The 13154-nt window shown below is 43.8% G+C and overlaps 2 protein-coding genes across 3 annotated transcripts; both read left to right on the plus strand.

Moving 5' to 3' along the window:
* The first annotated feature begins 2324 nt into the window (after positions 1-2324).
* On the plus strand, positions 2325-7694 carry LOC147178402 (aquaporin AQPAe.a). Of its 2 annotated transcripts, none has more exons than XM_086067060.1 (6): positions 2325-2479; positions 3833-4027; positions 4161-4322; positions 4978-5142; positions 6983-7063; positions 7213-7694. In XM_086067060.1, exons 1-6 carry the CDS (start codon positions 2465-2467, stop codon positions 7426-7428), a joined length of 834 nt encoding a protein of 277 aa, XP_085923186.1. In that variant the 5' UTR covers positions 2325-2464; the 3' UTR covers positions 7429-7694. The 2 variants fall into 2 exon arrangements, with proteins under 2 accessions (XP_085923186.1, XP_085923187.1); XM_086067061.1 differs by having other exon boundaries at positions 2450-2479; positions 3836-4027.
* A 2913-nt stretch (positions 7695-10607) lies between these two features.
* On the plus strand, positions 10608-12856 carry LOC147178403 (lens fiber major intrinsic protein-like). Its single transcript, XM_086067062.1, has 4 exons — positions 10608-11266; positions 11389-11553; positions 11624-11704; positions 11772-12856. Exons 1-4 carry the CDS (start codon positions 10907-10909, stop codon positions 11955-11957), a joined length of 792 nt encoding a protein of 263 aa, XP_085923188.1. The 5' UTR covers positions 10608-10906; the 3' UTR covers positions 11958-12856.
* Positions 12857-13154: the final 298 nt, after the last annotated feature.

Raw genomic sequence — 13154 nt, forward strand, 5'->3', positions numbered from 1 at the left:
GATAGTGGTTACAGTGCCGCTGGCGCTGATCAATGTGTTCCAGATAAATCGAGACGTTAAACTACTTCCTTTTGTACTTTTCTAAAACCTCTATTTGCTCCAAAATGTGCAGTCTTAAAACAGCCGCGAGGTAGATGTGGTGAAGTGCTTGCACCTCCGCGAAGAGTCCTGTCTGAGGCACATGTTCCTCGGGAGGGGTTGCAATCACTGCCAGCTGCTCTGCGTTCAAGTGGGACAACCTCTCACCGCGATGCTCTTCCTTCACAGGCACATATACAAACAAACAAATGGGCAAAAATGAACAATGCAATAAAATATCCCTTTCTACATCACTCCCTCAAATCCCCGAGCTGGCACTTTGTGTGTGGGCAAAATTGTGTCGGTGTCAGCACTCTGGGCGGAGGGGGTTGAAAACTCTCCACGCCAGCGGGTTCCAGTATAGCCCCCCCCCCCCCCCCGCAACCCCCGCGCCCCACCACCCCCCATCAGTGCCGCGCCCGCTCCACGCATTTGGATTTAGTCCCACAAAAGGGGGGATAATAGTTTAACAGTTGCCACGATAAGAAGGGGCTAATCCACCTCATAATGGACCACCCCCCTTTCCCCACCTCTAACCAGTTCATTCTGAACCCTGTCTACCAGATTGAGAGCGTGACACCCGGAAGGTCCAAATCCAAACACCCCGCGATGTGGAGGCCCAAACAAAAAGTTCTCCACATGCAGTGGTAGTTACGTTATGAGATTAACGGCATTTAAGTGACGCTGCGAGGTCTCTGTTTGTTGTCGAACACAGAACGCTTGAGTTCTTTCAACTCAAACAAGGTGTATGTTTGTTTGATATCAATAATGAAGAAAAAGAAAAGCATGGCCAGATGCGGCGGCACAATAGGCACCATGGCAACAGCATCATGAAAGGGTCTCCATGGAGGCCAGAGCAACACTGCACAAGTAGGGCTAATTTGTTAAAATGATGCTGTGAAGGGGCATCAATTTTGGGTTGTGGGTCAGACCAGATATTTATTTATTTATTTATTTATTTATTTATTTATTTATTTATTGCTCTTACGTAATGTGTTATTGTGTGCAGCATTATGTACATGTCCACATGCTGTATAAATTTACCTGCATTACAATTAATAGAAAATGTGCGTTCAGGTTGCATCTATTTCTGTAATACAAAAACTATATATCTAATAAAAAAAAAGCATCAATCAAAAACAACAAAACTTGTATCGATTAAGATTCCAGGGGTAAGTGTGTTGGTAAACACATATATATTCCTTTTCTTACACAATGCGTACATGACGTCATGTCCGCAGACAGAGGGCGGGAAATTCGAACCCGAATCCAGTCTGAAAACTATTGGCCATTGTGAACAGCTAAGAAAGATCGAGTACACAGCTGAGGAGCCTTTTCTGCTGAATGCGGAAGAGGGTCTAATATATTCAAAATGGTCTCTACTCTTATACCGTCTTGGGGGCGGCTCAGCCTAGCCCATATGAAAACGTGAGAGACCTGATAGTCTTTACTGGTTTCAACTGGAAAAGTGCGCCAGAGTGCAGATAGATAGGAAGACACCACGCCCGGAGAGGTCACAGAGACACAACAGCCTATCTCGAGTCACTTATCTTATCATTGAGAGGAAACGTGCTACACAGGCACACATGAATTAGGGTTATGCGCTAGAGCACAGGTGTCAAACTCAAGGCCTGGGGGCCATTTCCGATCCATGAAGGCAAATCAGGTGTGTTGAATTCATGTTTCTTGCAAATTGTCTTCATTTTTAACACCACTGAGATATGAGTTATTGGAAAAAAAAAAGGTTGTTTCTAATCCTCCTCTTCCAAATAAATTGAAAAACAATTTACAAGTGTGTATATGTGATAATAGAAGATCACGTGATCATGCTTATTTATATGGCTTCACAGTCATAATAACATAACAAATCATAACTATGATGTGGCCGGCGCCAAAAATGAGTTTGACACACTTTGCACTAGAGCGTTGACAAATTGATTGTTTGTTACTGGCGTCAGCTTATAATTGTTTACTTTCAAAAGTTTGTCTTCAAGTGCTTCATCCGCTTGGATTCAGGCACAATATGTACAAGCCTCTCAAGTGGGCGCAATCACTTTGCAGGCACGGGAAAAGCTCCTTGAAGATGTAACAAATGACTCAAGGTCACCGACGCAGTGTGTTAATAACACACACATACGCTTCAAGGGCCATGATGACTAAAGCTCGCATCCACACTTTCCAGACGGAAGCTTATGATAAGGAGAGAGGTGAGGGCGGGGGGAGTGTGGGAGGAGGCTGCGCTCGTCAGAGGACCTCTCAGACTCTAACGAGGGATGGAACGGCGACTCCGAACCCCTCGCCACCTGACAGACTGACGGACACCGCCGAAGGACGGCGCGACCTCCTGACCGCAGCTGGGGAGACCCTTGGTGGGTGTGAACGTGAAATGACGTGGCATGAGGTGAGCATCTTCAACTTTGCTTTGTGTGCGGAAAAAGTGGTTATTTGGAATGATGTACTTTTCATTTGGAAGTGAATTCGGAGCAGAATAATTAAATACAAGAAGGCTTGAAAATTCTGGTGTGTCCAAAGTTGCAAACTTCCTTGGGAATGAATGTCAAGTTATGGAAGTAAATGGAAATAAATCAGGGATTTACTGAATTGAAGGTTGGCTCCTAATAGGGAACTTTTGAGCTTTCCTTGTTTGTAACAAGATTTCATGCAATATTTGGATAAGCTACCAATCAAGGGAAGTGGGGAAAAAAAGTAGCAATTAACTCATTCACTGCCACTATAGACGTCAAAAATTCATGCGAACTATTTCTCTTAGTTTAACTTTTTTTTTCATTTCATTTTTTATGAAAACCTAGAAAAAAAAAGATTGTACATTTATAACAGATATAAAATGTGTTAATAATCGTGAGTCAACTATTGAAGTCATGAGATTAATTACAAATACAATTTTAATCATCTGACGCCCCTTATTTTTAATAATTTAAAAAAATTAGGGGCGCCAGGAAATTACATTTTTTAAATTGTAATTAATCACATGACTTCAGTAGTTTATTAACAATTAATTGTTATTTGTTCTGAATGTACAATAAAAAAAAATCTAGGTTTTCATACTCTTGTTAGCAAAAGTGGAAAAAAATGTTAAACTAATAGAAATAGTTCAAATGAATTTTGGACGTCTATAGCTGTCAATGGCAGTGAATGAGTTAAGGTATTGTAATGCCCTAGCACACGGGCAAGGAGAGCTATTTACATACGCATGGAGGACATAAGAACATTTTTATATTAGGAATATTCCATACCACGTTTGCAGACTGATACCAGTACGAGTACTCAAAATTTGAGTATACCGAAACAAAGTACCAATACAACTAGTACTTTTGATACATAAGATTTCCCCCAAAAGCTATGACAGATAACTTTAAAGATCTCTATATCTAAATATTGCCTTTTCCTTAAAATTGCATGAAATTAATGGTAATTTTATATTCATCTCATTTCTAATTTTTAGTTCCTATTTGTAAAACAGCACAAGTAACGATACCTTGAAATGGTATCGGTATTCATCCATCCCTAATTTATATTCATACTTAAAATTAAGCTCTTTCCATTAAATTCCCCACAATTTTTCCCAAAACATTTTCAAAATACACCTGCTTTTCTTCCCTTAAAAATTCCCCATAAATGTTCCATCTCTTTGCAAAAACATAACAAGCAACAGATGGTCAATATTCCTCCATGTGACTCTTTGATCTTACAAAGTTCAATTTTCACAAACACTGCTTTGTGTCCTGGTTCCGAGGAGCTTCGTAGCCGTCAGTTCTGGCGAGCAATGATGGCAGAGCTGATCGGCACGCTGGTGCTGGTGAGCGCCGTGCTGGGCGCTTCCGTTCCGGGCCCTGGGGAGACCCCGGGGGGATCCTTGTACCCGGCAGTGGCACTCGGTGCGGTGGTTGTCGTACTGGGACACTGTTTTGGGGAAATAAGTGGAGCACAGGTGATGCATTTGACAAAAATAAATAAATATATTTGTTGTTGTTGTTGTTGTTGCTATTCTTGATTGTTCTCATTCACAGTTCAATTTCCTTTTGAACTCATGAATGTAAACGTGTTTGTGTGGTCCTGCTTAGGTCAACCCTGCAGTCACTTTGTCCCTCCTGGCGACACGGAGGCTGGATGTCCTAAGGGCTCTCGTTTATATTGCCGCCCAGTGTTTGGGGGCTTCATTGGGGGCCGGGGCCCTCTACTTGGCTTTACCTCTCAAAAGCACTGCAGACTACTTTGTCAACAAGGTTTGTTCTTAGAAAACATCTTTTTTTTTTTGAGAGAGAGAACTCGAAACCGATTAGACATGTCATCATCATTGCTCTCTCTCTTGTTTTTTGTTTTTTTTGTATGTACGTGTGTGTGAGTGTGTACTCATTAATTCACCTAAAACCTATTAAAAATCCCATACCGTTCACCTAAACCGAACACTTCAGAATCCAGCTAGAGTCGTGAGGTTGTCAGGAGACCCGAGGAAGGATCAAAGAAAAGAAAGGAAAGTGAAATCCAGCACCGACTAGACATCACCCATCGGGTTACCAACCAGGATCTTTCACCCCAGAATACTGTGTGTTAGAAAACATCTTAAATGGAGTTCATATGCAGTCATCCTGTGCTCTCAATTCAAATCCAATTATTGAACCAAAAGAGTAGTTTTCTAAAATAGAGAAAAACATTATTTAAAAATATTTAGAACACCCCAATGAAAGATATAGGAAAAAAGCCGTCTTTAACCTGGATTTAAAAGCACTTTACACTCGAGGGTTACTTCATTTCTGTTGGCAGCTTATTCCATGTGTGTGCAGCATAACAGCTAAATGCAGCTTCACCATGTTTACTATGGGTTCCACTCACTGACGAACTAACATTGCTCCTTTTCCTCCCTACTTGCTCCATTGCCAGGTGCCCATGGAGTTGAACGCAGCGCAGGCCCTTGGCATTGAGGTCTTATGCACCTTCCAGTTGGTTTTCACCGTTTTCGCAGTTGAGGCCCAGCGACGAAGGGAAAGCCCAGAACCAGGAAATCTGGCTATCGGACTGGCGCACACTGCTGGCGTGATGATAGGGGTGAGGAAAGGCTTGTTGCTGTTTTGATGGGTTTTTTTTGTGTGCGCTTGTGTTCTGGAATAGGCTAATAAAATAGCAGTGAAGTTTTGGTGAAGTTTTCATTCTTTTGGCATTTTTGGTATGGGTGTTTGCAACGTTGTGGGACTGAACACAGCCGGCGTGATTTCCGGCCAATCGGATGATGTAACATTTGTATTAGGGCGATGGAAAATAGCATCCAATAATTGTATTTATGATAGGGGTTCAGAACCCTGTTTTGTCTGGTCCCTCTCCTCAGACCTGTTTGCCCTTGGTGTAATGATTTCCAGGTAAACCAGATAGTGGATCCCACAAACGCAGAGACACAAAGGGTAAGAGTGACAAATGTATTCTTGCACAGCGGGGGAGTAACAACATAAAGCGCTGGACGAAGCCAGGAGAAAAACTATTAACAAAAGTCGCTTGCAAAAGCTGCAAGAAAAGAAAGTAACAAAAATACGTCCGAGGGCTATACAACCGCACAACACGAATAAACTAGTGATGGCAAAATCGAAACTGTGTTTTGGTATGTACCGGAACCGAGGCGGAACTTGATTCGAATCGCGTTCCTAAATCTGTCTCAGAATCAGTTGCCTTTCGCGTTCCATTACGCCTCCAACGTCACATTGTTTCAGCAAGTGCCTTTTCTAAAATGAATTAAAATCCGCCCACTGCAACTATATTAAAATGTCTTGAATCTGAAATAAATCCAACTTAAGTATACTTTGTGTGTAAAATTGCCGCGGATACATGATACAATGTCGACATCCTCTTAATTGGTTTAGTAGAAATGCACCCGCACAATGGACTGAGAATAAGGTCCGTAATCCAGGTTCAATTCCCGCTATGGGTGTCATGTTTTTGCAGGTCATTTTTTTTCCTCTCTAGTACTTTCTGTCCAAACTTGACGCCCTTTTGCAAAAAAAAGCTTTTGAAATGTAGCCTGTTGAAATGTAGTTTTGGATTAAATGTGATAGCACATTTCATCAAAGCATTTAAGTCATGTTGAGAGGCAAAATTAAAAACAAACCAAGTATCAGCAACAAAAGGCTAATTTGTACTTCTATACTTATTTTGACGGGGTGGGGGTTGTTGAGTTTTTGTTTCCCATGATATTATTGCCGTCCATTACAATTATAGCCCGATTGCCAGTTGTGTAAATTAGGTGATGACAGCCAGCCAATAGTTAGTTTCCTTACTGGGGAGCTGGCAACACTGACCTACTGTTTGATTGCAATATTTTACACTTGGCCAACAGATGTCGCTGTGGGGAGATGTTTTAAACGTTCTAAAAGATCGATTATTTTTGTGAATCAATGGTTTCAAATGATTTGATCGTTTCAACGTTCCATTTCTGCCATCCCTACCGAGGAGACAATAACTTAAAACTACGGCTCAAAATGACTCAAAAACTGGAAACAAAGAACGAAAACTAGAAAACACGAGATCTGAATAATGCACTTGGACGAGGACGTAACAAGGTCAGAACAGAAAACACAGGCAGTTCCAATCCTTATAAAGCGTTGATTAGGAATAGGAAACAGGTGTGGCACAAGAGGACACGCCCCTCTGCTCAATCAGAGACTGAAAAGCCTTAAGTAAACTTGTCCAAATACGTAAGCTCCTTCTTTTCCCATGTTGCAACTTTCTTCCGCACTAACATGATTTAGTTTTCACAAATACATTCTAGAAACTATATGCACTGCAGTTTTCTGGCGACCCGTCCAGGGTCAGCTGGGATAGAATCGAGCTCACCTCCACTATGTGAACAAGAGCTACGAATCAGCACAATTTGACAGCTAGCTTGTTGTTCCCTGCGCAGGCTCGCTTCTCTGGTGCCAGCATGAACCCTGCTCGTTCTCTGGGGCCGGCCATCATCACTGGATTTTGGGAAAACCATTGGGTGAGGACTCAGAGACCGGTTGTGTTGTCATATTGAAACACTAGCTCATGTAACGAAAAATATATTTTGATTAAAAAAAAAAAAGGTTTTTTTTTTTTATTTATGGTTATTTGATGTAGTGCCTGGCATCCATTTCCGTCCACCCGCAGGTGTACTGGATCGGACCGGTCATCGGGGCTGTACTGGCCGGCGTGTCCCACGAGTTCTTCTTTGCCCGAAGTGCCTCCCGCCAGAAGCTAGTGGCGTGTCTGACGTGCAAGGATATTGAGATTGTGGAGACGACCAGCATGACTGGCTCGTCCCTGTCCACGGTCACTCCGAACGCTGCCCGAGCCAAACATGGCCACAAACAAGACAACAACTGAGCGTTCAGTCCAACGGCTAAATGCGATGCCTCGCGTTTGCAAAGACGGAGACAACATTGTTGTATATTTTCATGGTTGCAAATCATTGGACTACACAATGCAGGCTCATCAAAACCCTCCTGCAATCAAGCCCACGCTCGTTGTGTTGTTGTTGCGGCCAGGAAGGCTTTGAAATGCTAAAGAGCTTCAATGATGCTGCCTATGAGTGTTTGTCTCTTCTCCTCGGCTCTTTTGTTCACAATCAAACAGATCTTAGCACATTAATGACTACATGGGAAGGGGAGGGGGAGGGGGAGGGGGAGGGGGAGGGGGGCACATTCAGTTGGCAATCCACTTTGTTATTGGAAATGTATTTTGTGTGTTTGGGCATGTGAGCCAGGTGTAGAAAGTGTTGTGAAAATGAAATAGGCTTCATGTTGAAAAATAAAATATGTCTCAAAATCCCTACAACATATTCAAACAGATGTCGCTTTTGTGACCAATTATACAAAGCTCTACAAATGTTCAACATGCACATTGCCTGCGACAGGACAAACAAAATCTGCTTTGCAGTTGGTGTATTTCTTGTAAATTTCCATGAAAATGCATCATGCTGCATATTCTTCATTGATATTTTTCAAGTACACATTGCTCGTGAATTAAATTCTTCACCCTGGCAAAAAATAAAATAAAATGGTGAATAGTAGTCAAAATGTAAAGCGCTTTGAGGGTTTTGTAAGGTGGAAAAGCGCTAGATATAAATTTGGTACCATTTACCAAAACATTAAGCTAACTTTAAACTTCAGTCTAACATTAAACATTTTTTTACACATCTGGTTACCATTTGACATCATTTGAGTGAGAATTGACTTTATAGTATTATTATCTGTGAAATTGTCTAGATTAATATATGCTGTGATGTTTGCATTGTCTTCTACACCATGTATTGTTGATTGTCAGTGTTTCCTAATAAATAAACATGCATGCAATATATGAATGTCATGTTAATTTCAATGTATCATCTTGTAACTGATATAACCAAACTACTAACTAGCTCATATTCATATGAAATGTTTATGCAAACAAGCGTTAACAGCAACAAATATATGTTCCGAAGTATTCAGAGTTCTTCTCATTTTGCTTTCATGCAACGTCACGGTGGATGTGAAACAGATTCGTAGCTTTCATTTCGGAGGTTTAATTCCGAAAAAGTCACATTATTAATAAATACTTGTGAGCCATAATTCAGCTACTTTAATTGTCTTACTTTGAGTTCATGGCTGCCATCCATCCATACATTCATACATACATACAGAGATTTTGATAACTTGACAAACTCGAACCAGAGAGCATTAACAACAATAATGCAACAGATTTAACGGCATTCCCATTCATTTCAATGAAGAAAGATGATTTGAGATTTGAATTTTCTTTGGGTTACAAGCATAATCATGGACAGACATAAATTTGTAACTCAAGGCAACAACTATACAAACGTGATGTAATATTTTTTTTTAAGTGTTGCCGTTGGGGAGCAAAGATATCTTGTGAGCGAATTAGGTATACAGTGCTGTTACATTTACTTATACAGTTAACGGTAAAAAATAATTTTTCAATGCTGTACTTAATTAGCTTTTACTTAAGTAAAGCAGTTGAATCAGTTCTCATTTAAGTACTATTCATGCCTATGGACAATTTAGAGCGGTGGTGTCAAAAGTAAGAAATGAGCAATGTCAGACCAATTCATCAAACGGCCCGAATCAAAACATAAAAATTCACAATTCCACAAGCAATCCTCAGATGAGCAACGCAACTTGCTGATGGAATTGACCATGATGTCATTATTTTACACACAACCTAAAATTGCGGTTTGTTGAAAAATTTAATAAAAATAAAAACATAGGCCAACATAAATCAAACATGACACGCGTTCAGCTACTGGTAACACAAACACATATGACATGGATTAAAGGTCCTATAACTTCATTAATTGCACCACACAATGCATTGTGGGAACAAAATATATGCAAAACAGATACATATAACACGCCTGGAACTCATACGGGCAAAGTGTTGCCGTGTTCCGTTTGCATTTGGGTCTGGCTGTAATTCCTGAAATGAATGTTAAATGCTAACTTTTTGTGAAACCTTTTTAATTCAAAGTTGCTTATTTCAAATCCATCATGGTGGCGTAAAAGGCAAAAATACACGGAAACCCTCCACCAGGACATCTTGTCCAGGTTTCGCCAATGTATTTGCATATCTCCTCTTTCCTGAGCATTTTGAGATGTTGTTGCTGGTTGCACAGGGCAGGGTCAGACCCGATGAGTCGCGCCCACAAAACAAGTTTGATCTCCAGTCAACTAATCTACACGCCCACACAATGTGCACAAAACCGCTGCATCGCTGGCAGCATTTTACATTGTGTGTCTTCTTTCCGAGGCGTCAGCGATCCGCATTCACGCTCCCCTCCCACCTCCCTCCAGCAGAAAGAGGGCTCTGGACTGCTCAGTAACCCCAGCGTGCACCCTCCGCATCCCCACTGCACCTCTGACTCGCCCGTAGAACCTTCACGGCTCTGCCAGTCACCATTGGGTCAATAATTGTTGACTATGTTCTGCAACAAGCGTCACCCTTTTTCTTGACTTCCAAATACGTTCCTCTGCTTGAGTCACTCCCCAAACAGAGCGTTGGTTTCTCACCTTGAGTGTTGAAACTTGGCTTCGGGTTTGTGTCTTGCCCACACGCGCGCGCCACACAATGCTTTCACAGGGTCAGGCTTTTTCGCTCTACGGGTCACTTCACCACTGTTAGCTTTGGGCTCTTCCGTCCGGGGCCTCAACTGTATTATCTGTGTGTGCGTGAGTGCGTGTCCATCCGTCAGCGTTTGTGTGCCCCTGATTGTCACAGTTATGATATGTCAACAGAAGACACTTTGTCCTCTGGGCTCCGGCTGCTCTACGCTCAGGTTGTCGGTTTGGCGTCTCAAGTGCCGCCCGCTGACTTCGGAAAGGCTTTTCGCGCTCGTTCTCGTCCCATCGCTTTCAACAGGCCTCTTTTGACCGCCATGGCGGCGGAAAGGTTACATTTGTTTGATTTGGGATGTCCGTGGACGCCTCCCCTCCCTCCCTCGGCCCTTACAGGGGGGGATTATGGCGTCATTTGGGGCCCCCGGAGGGTGTATTATAAAGCCCCTGTCTGGCCCTCTCCGCTCTGTCAGAGAGGCTAAAGGTTTACCGGACACTGTACCGGTCCATCTCTCAATCTCTCGTCTTCCTGATCCCAGCTGAGATTTGTTTGCCCGCACTCCCACACACTTATGTCTTTGAAACAGGTGGACACAGGTGGCAAACGAGCACAGCAAGGCCACGCGACTTGGTGAAGATCCGCCGCTGGATTTTCTCAATACCGATTAGAGCTGACTTTCAGAGGACTGAAAAGGTTGAACCTTTGGTTGATTGCTGCCCCAAGAGTTGTCGTCTTCTGCTAAAGAGCCACCATGTGGGAGTTCCGGTCCATGAGTTTTTGGCGGGCGGTCTTCGCAGAGTTCTTCGGGACCATGTTCTTTGTATTTTTCGGTCTGGGCGCCGCCCTGCGCTGGACCACCGGGCCTCATCACATTCTCCATGTGGCCTTGTGCTTCGGGTTGGCAGCCGCCACCCTCATCCAGTCCATCGGCCACATCAGCGGCGGCCATATCAACCCCGCCGTTACCTTCGCTTACCTGGTCGGGGCCCAGCTGTCTCTTTTCCGTGCTTTTTTCTACATTATCGCCCAGTGCCTCGGCGCGGTGGCCGGCGCTGCCGTGCTGTACGGGGTCACGCCTGGCAACATGAGGGGCAACCTGGCAATGAACACGGTAAGATTAAGCGCCGTGCAGTTAGCCCTGAACTCTGACTGAATCTAACATGGCTGTTTCAGTCGATTTATTACATTTGAAAGGCAGCTCGCTAAAAGAAAGACAATCCCCCGTTTCCACAGCTGCAACCTGGCATCAGTCTGGGGATGGCCACCACCGTGGAGGTGTTCCTTACCATGCAGCTCGTGGTGTGCATTTTCGCTGTGACCGATGAGAGGAGGAACGGTCGCCTGGGTTCCGCCGCCCTCTCCATCGGCTTCTCCATCACCATCGGACATCTCATGGGGGTGAGACACGCCCAAACGCGGAGACGAGGAGCTCGCTCCAACGTGACAGCTGGGCTGCTTTGTGTTTCAGATGTACTACACAGGTGCCGGCATGAACCCCGCCAGGTCCTTCGCTCCGGCGGTCCTGTTCAGAAACTTCGTCAACCACTGGGTAACGTCACTGTTTCCTTCGTTGCTGTGGTACGCTCGCGTCCTAATACTTGTGCGTGTTGTTGCAGGTCTACTGGGTGGGACCCATCATCGGCGGTGCCATGGGCGCCCTCCTGTACGATTTCATCCTGTTCCCACGTATGAGGGGTCTGTCCGAGCGCCTGGCCACATTGAAGGGCAGTCGACCCCCGGAGAGGGAGACCCAGCAGGACACCCGCGGGGAGCCCATCGAGCTCAAGACGCAAGCCTTGTAAACCCGACCTCTCTCTCCCCGGCACCTGATGACCCACCTGCGGCTGAGAAATGAGGGACAAGGCCCCTCCTCCACTGCTTATCAACCCACATGAAAACTAACAACACGACAGGTCTCCCCCTCCAACTCCTCACTCTGTATTGAGAAGTGGACTTTGTGTTTGTGATAAAAGGCAGTCGGGCCTGCTTCTGTGACCTGGGAGGGTGTTGTTGTTGAATTGAGCGGGAGGGGCCGGGCAAGCGAAGGCTAGGATGGGCACGGGTGGGCAACAACTCTGGGTTTGTGCTTCTTTCCAATTTAGACCAGTCAAGATGGGCGTGGTTTCCGACATGCATCTCACATAATCTCCGATGTTGGTTTTTTCCCCTGCTTTATTTTGTTTTCTGCACTTCAAACACAAAACGGTGATGTGAACACGATTTTACATTTTACAAATGGCTACATTTTATCTGTGTGTGAGCATTGTTGTGTGAGAGTGAATGTGTGTGTGCGCCCGCTTGTATATGCGAGTGTCTGCAGGTGTGCATGTGTGTGCGTGCTAGCGTGTGAGATGAAGATTGCCGATAAAGTACCTCTTTTTTTTCTCATTTTCATTGCAGCTCGACTGATTTTGTACCAATCACTATTCATTTTTGTAAGCCCTTTTTAAGACATGACACATGGCTTCCCTCACTGTGATACTTGTGATGATATCCATTTTTACATAAACCCATCCATATGCATCCCCTCCCCCTCCAACGTAACCAGCACGAAAGAAAATGTAGAATCTGAGAATGGGAAGAATTGGAGCTGTCTGTTCACTGCAGACCAACAGTGCCAGCTTTACATTGAGTCTTTTGTTATTATTTGATCCTAACTGGGATTACAAACGTGTTTCAATAAACTTTCACTTATAACAAATATGCACATATGACCGTACATGATTATTATCCTCTCGCCCATTCTTCTAATTCAACGACTTTGAGTTTGCTGCAATAAAGACGTTTGGCCAGAAGATGGCGAAAGAGAATATCTCAATCCTCAATGCGATGTCGTCAACAGTGCGTTGTGGGTTGGTGTCGGAGGCTTTTTGCTTTACAACCAAAAATATTGAAATATGGGAGCAGTAATACAAAAATGTGAATAGATGAATGTACGGTATTCACCCATACAGCAATGCCTATCTCAGTTGATTTTGTGACAAAGGCAGGATACCCTC

The sequence above is a fragment of the Leptonotus elevatus genome, chromosome 2 (assembly GCF_054856555.1).
Source record: "Leptonotus elevatus isolate MCC_2025b chromosome 2, RoL_Lele_1.0, whole genome shotgun sequence".
In the NCBI taxonomy this organism is placed as follows: domain Eukaryota; kingdom Metazoa; phylum Chordata; class Actinopteri; order Syngnathiformes; family Syngnathidae; genus Leptonotus; species Leptonotus elevatus.

What these genes read in the sequence shown, in the direction of transcription:
- LOC147178403 (XM_086067062.1), top strand. Translation starts at nt 10,907, where the DNA reads ATGTGGGAGTTCCGGTCCATGAGTTTTTGGCGGGCGGTCTTCGCAGAG. An exon ending in CCATCGGACATCTCATGGGG is followed by an intron (nt 11,554 to 11,623) that starts GTGAGACACGCC and finishes TTTGTGTTTCAG; the next exon opens with ATGTACTACACAGGTGCCGG. An exon ending in GAAACTTCGTCAACCACTGG is followed by an intron (nt 11,705 to 11,771) that starts GTAACGTCACTG and finishes GTGTTGTTGCAG; the next exon opens with GTCTACTGGGTGGGACCCAT.
- LOC147178402 (XM_086067060.1), top strand. An exon ending in GGGAAATAAGTGGAGCACAG is followed by an intron (nt 4,028 to 4,160) that starts GTGATGCATTTG and finishes GGTCCTGCTTAG; the next exon opens with GTCAACCCTGCAGTCACTTT. An exon ending in GATTTTGGGAAAACCATTGG is followed by an intron (nt 7,064 to 7,212) that starts GTGAGGACTCAG and finishes GTCCACCCGCAG; the next exon opens with GTGTACTGGATCGGACCGGT.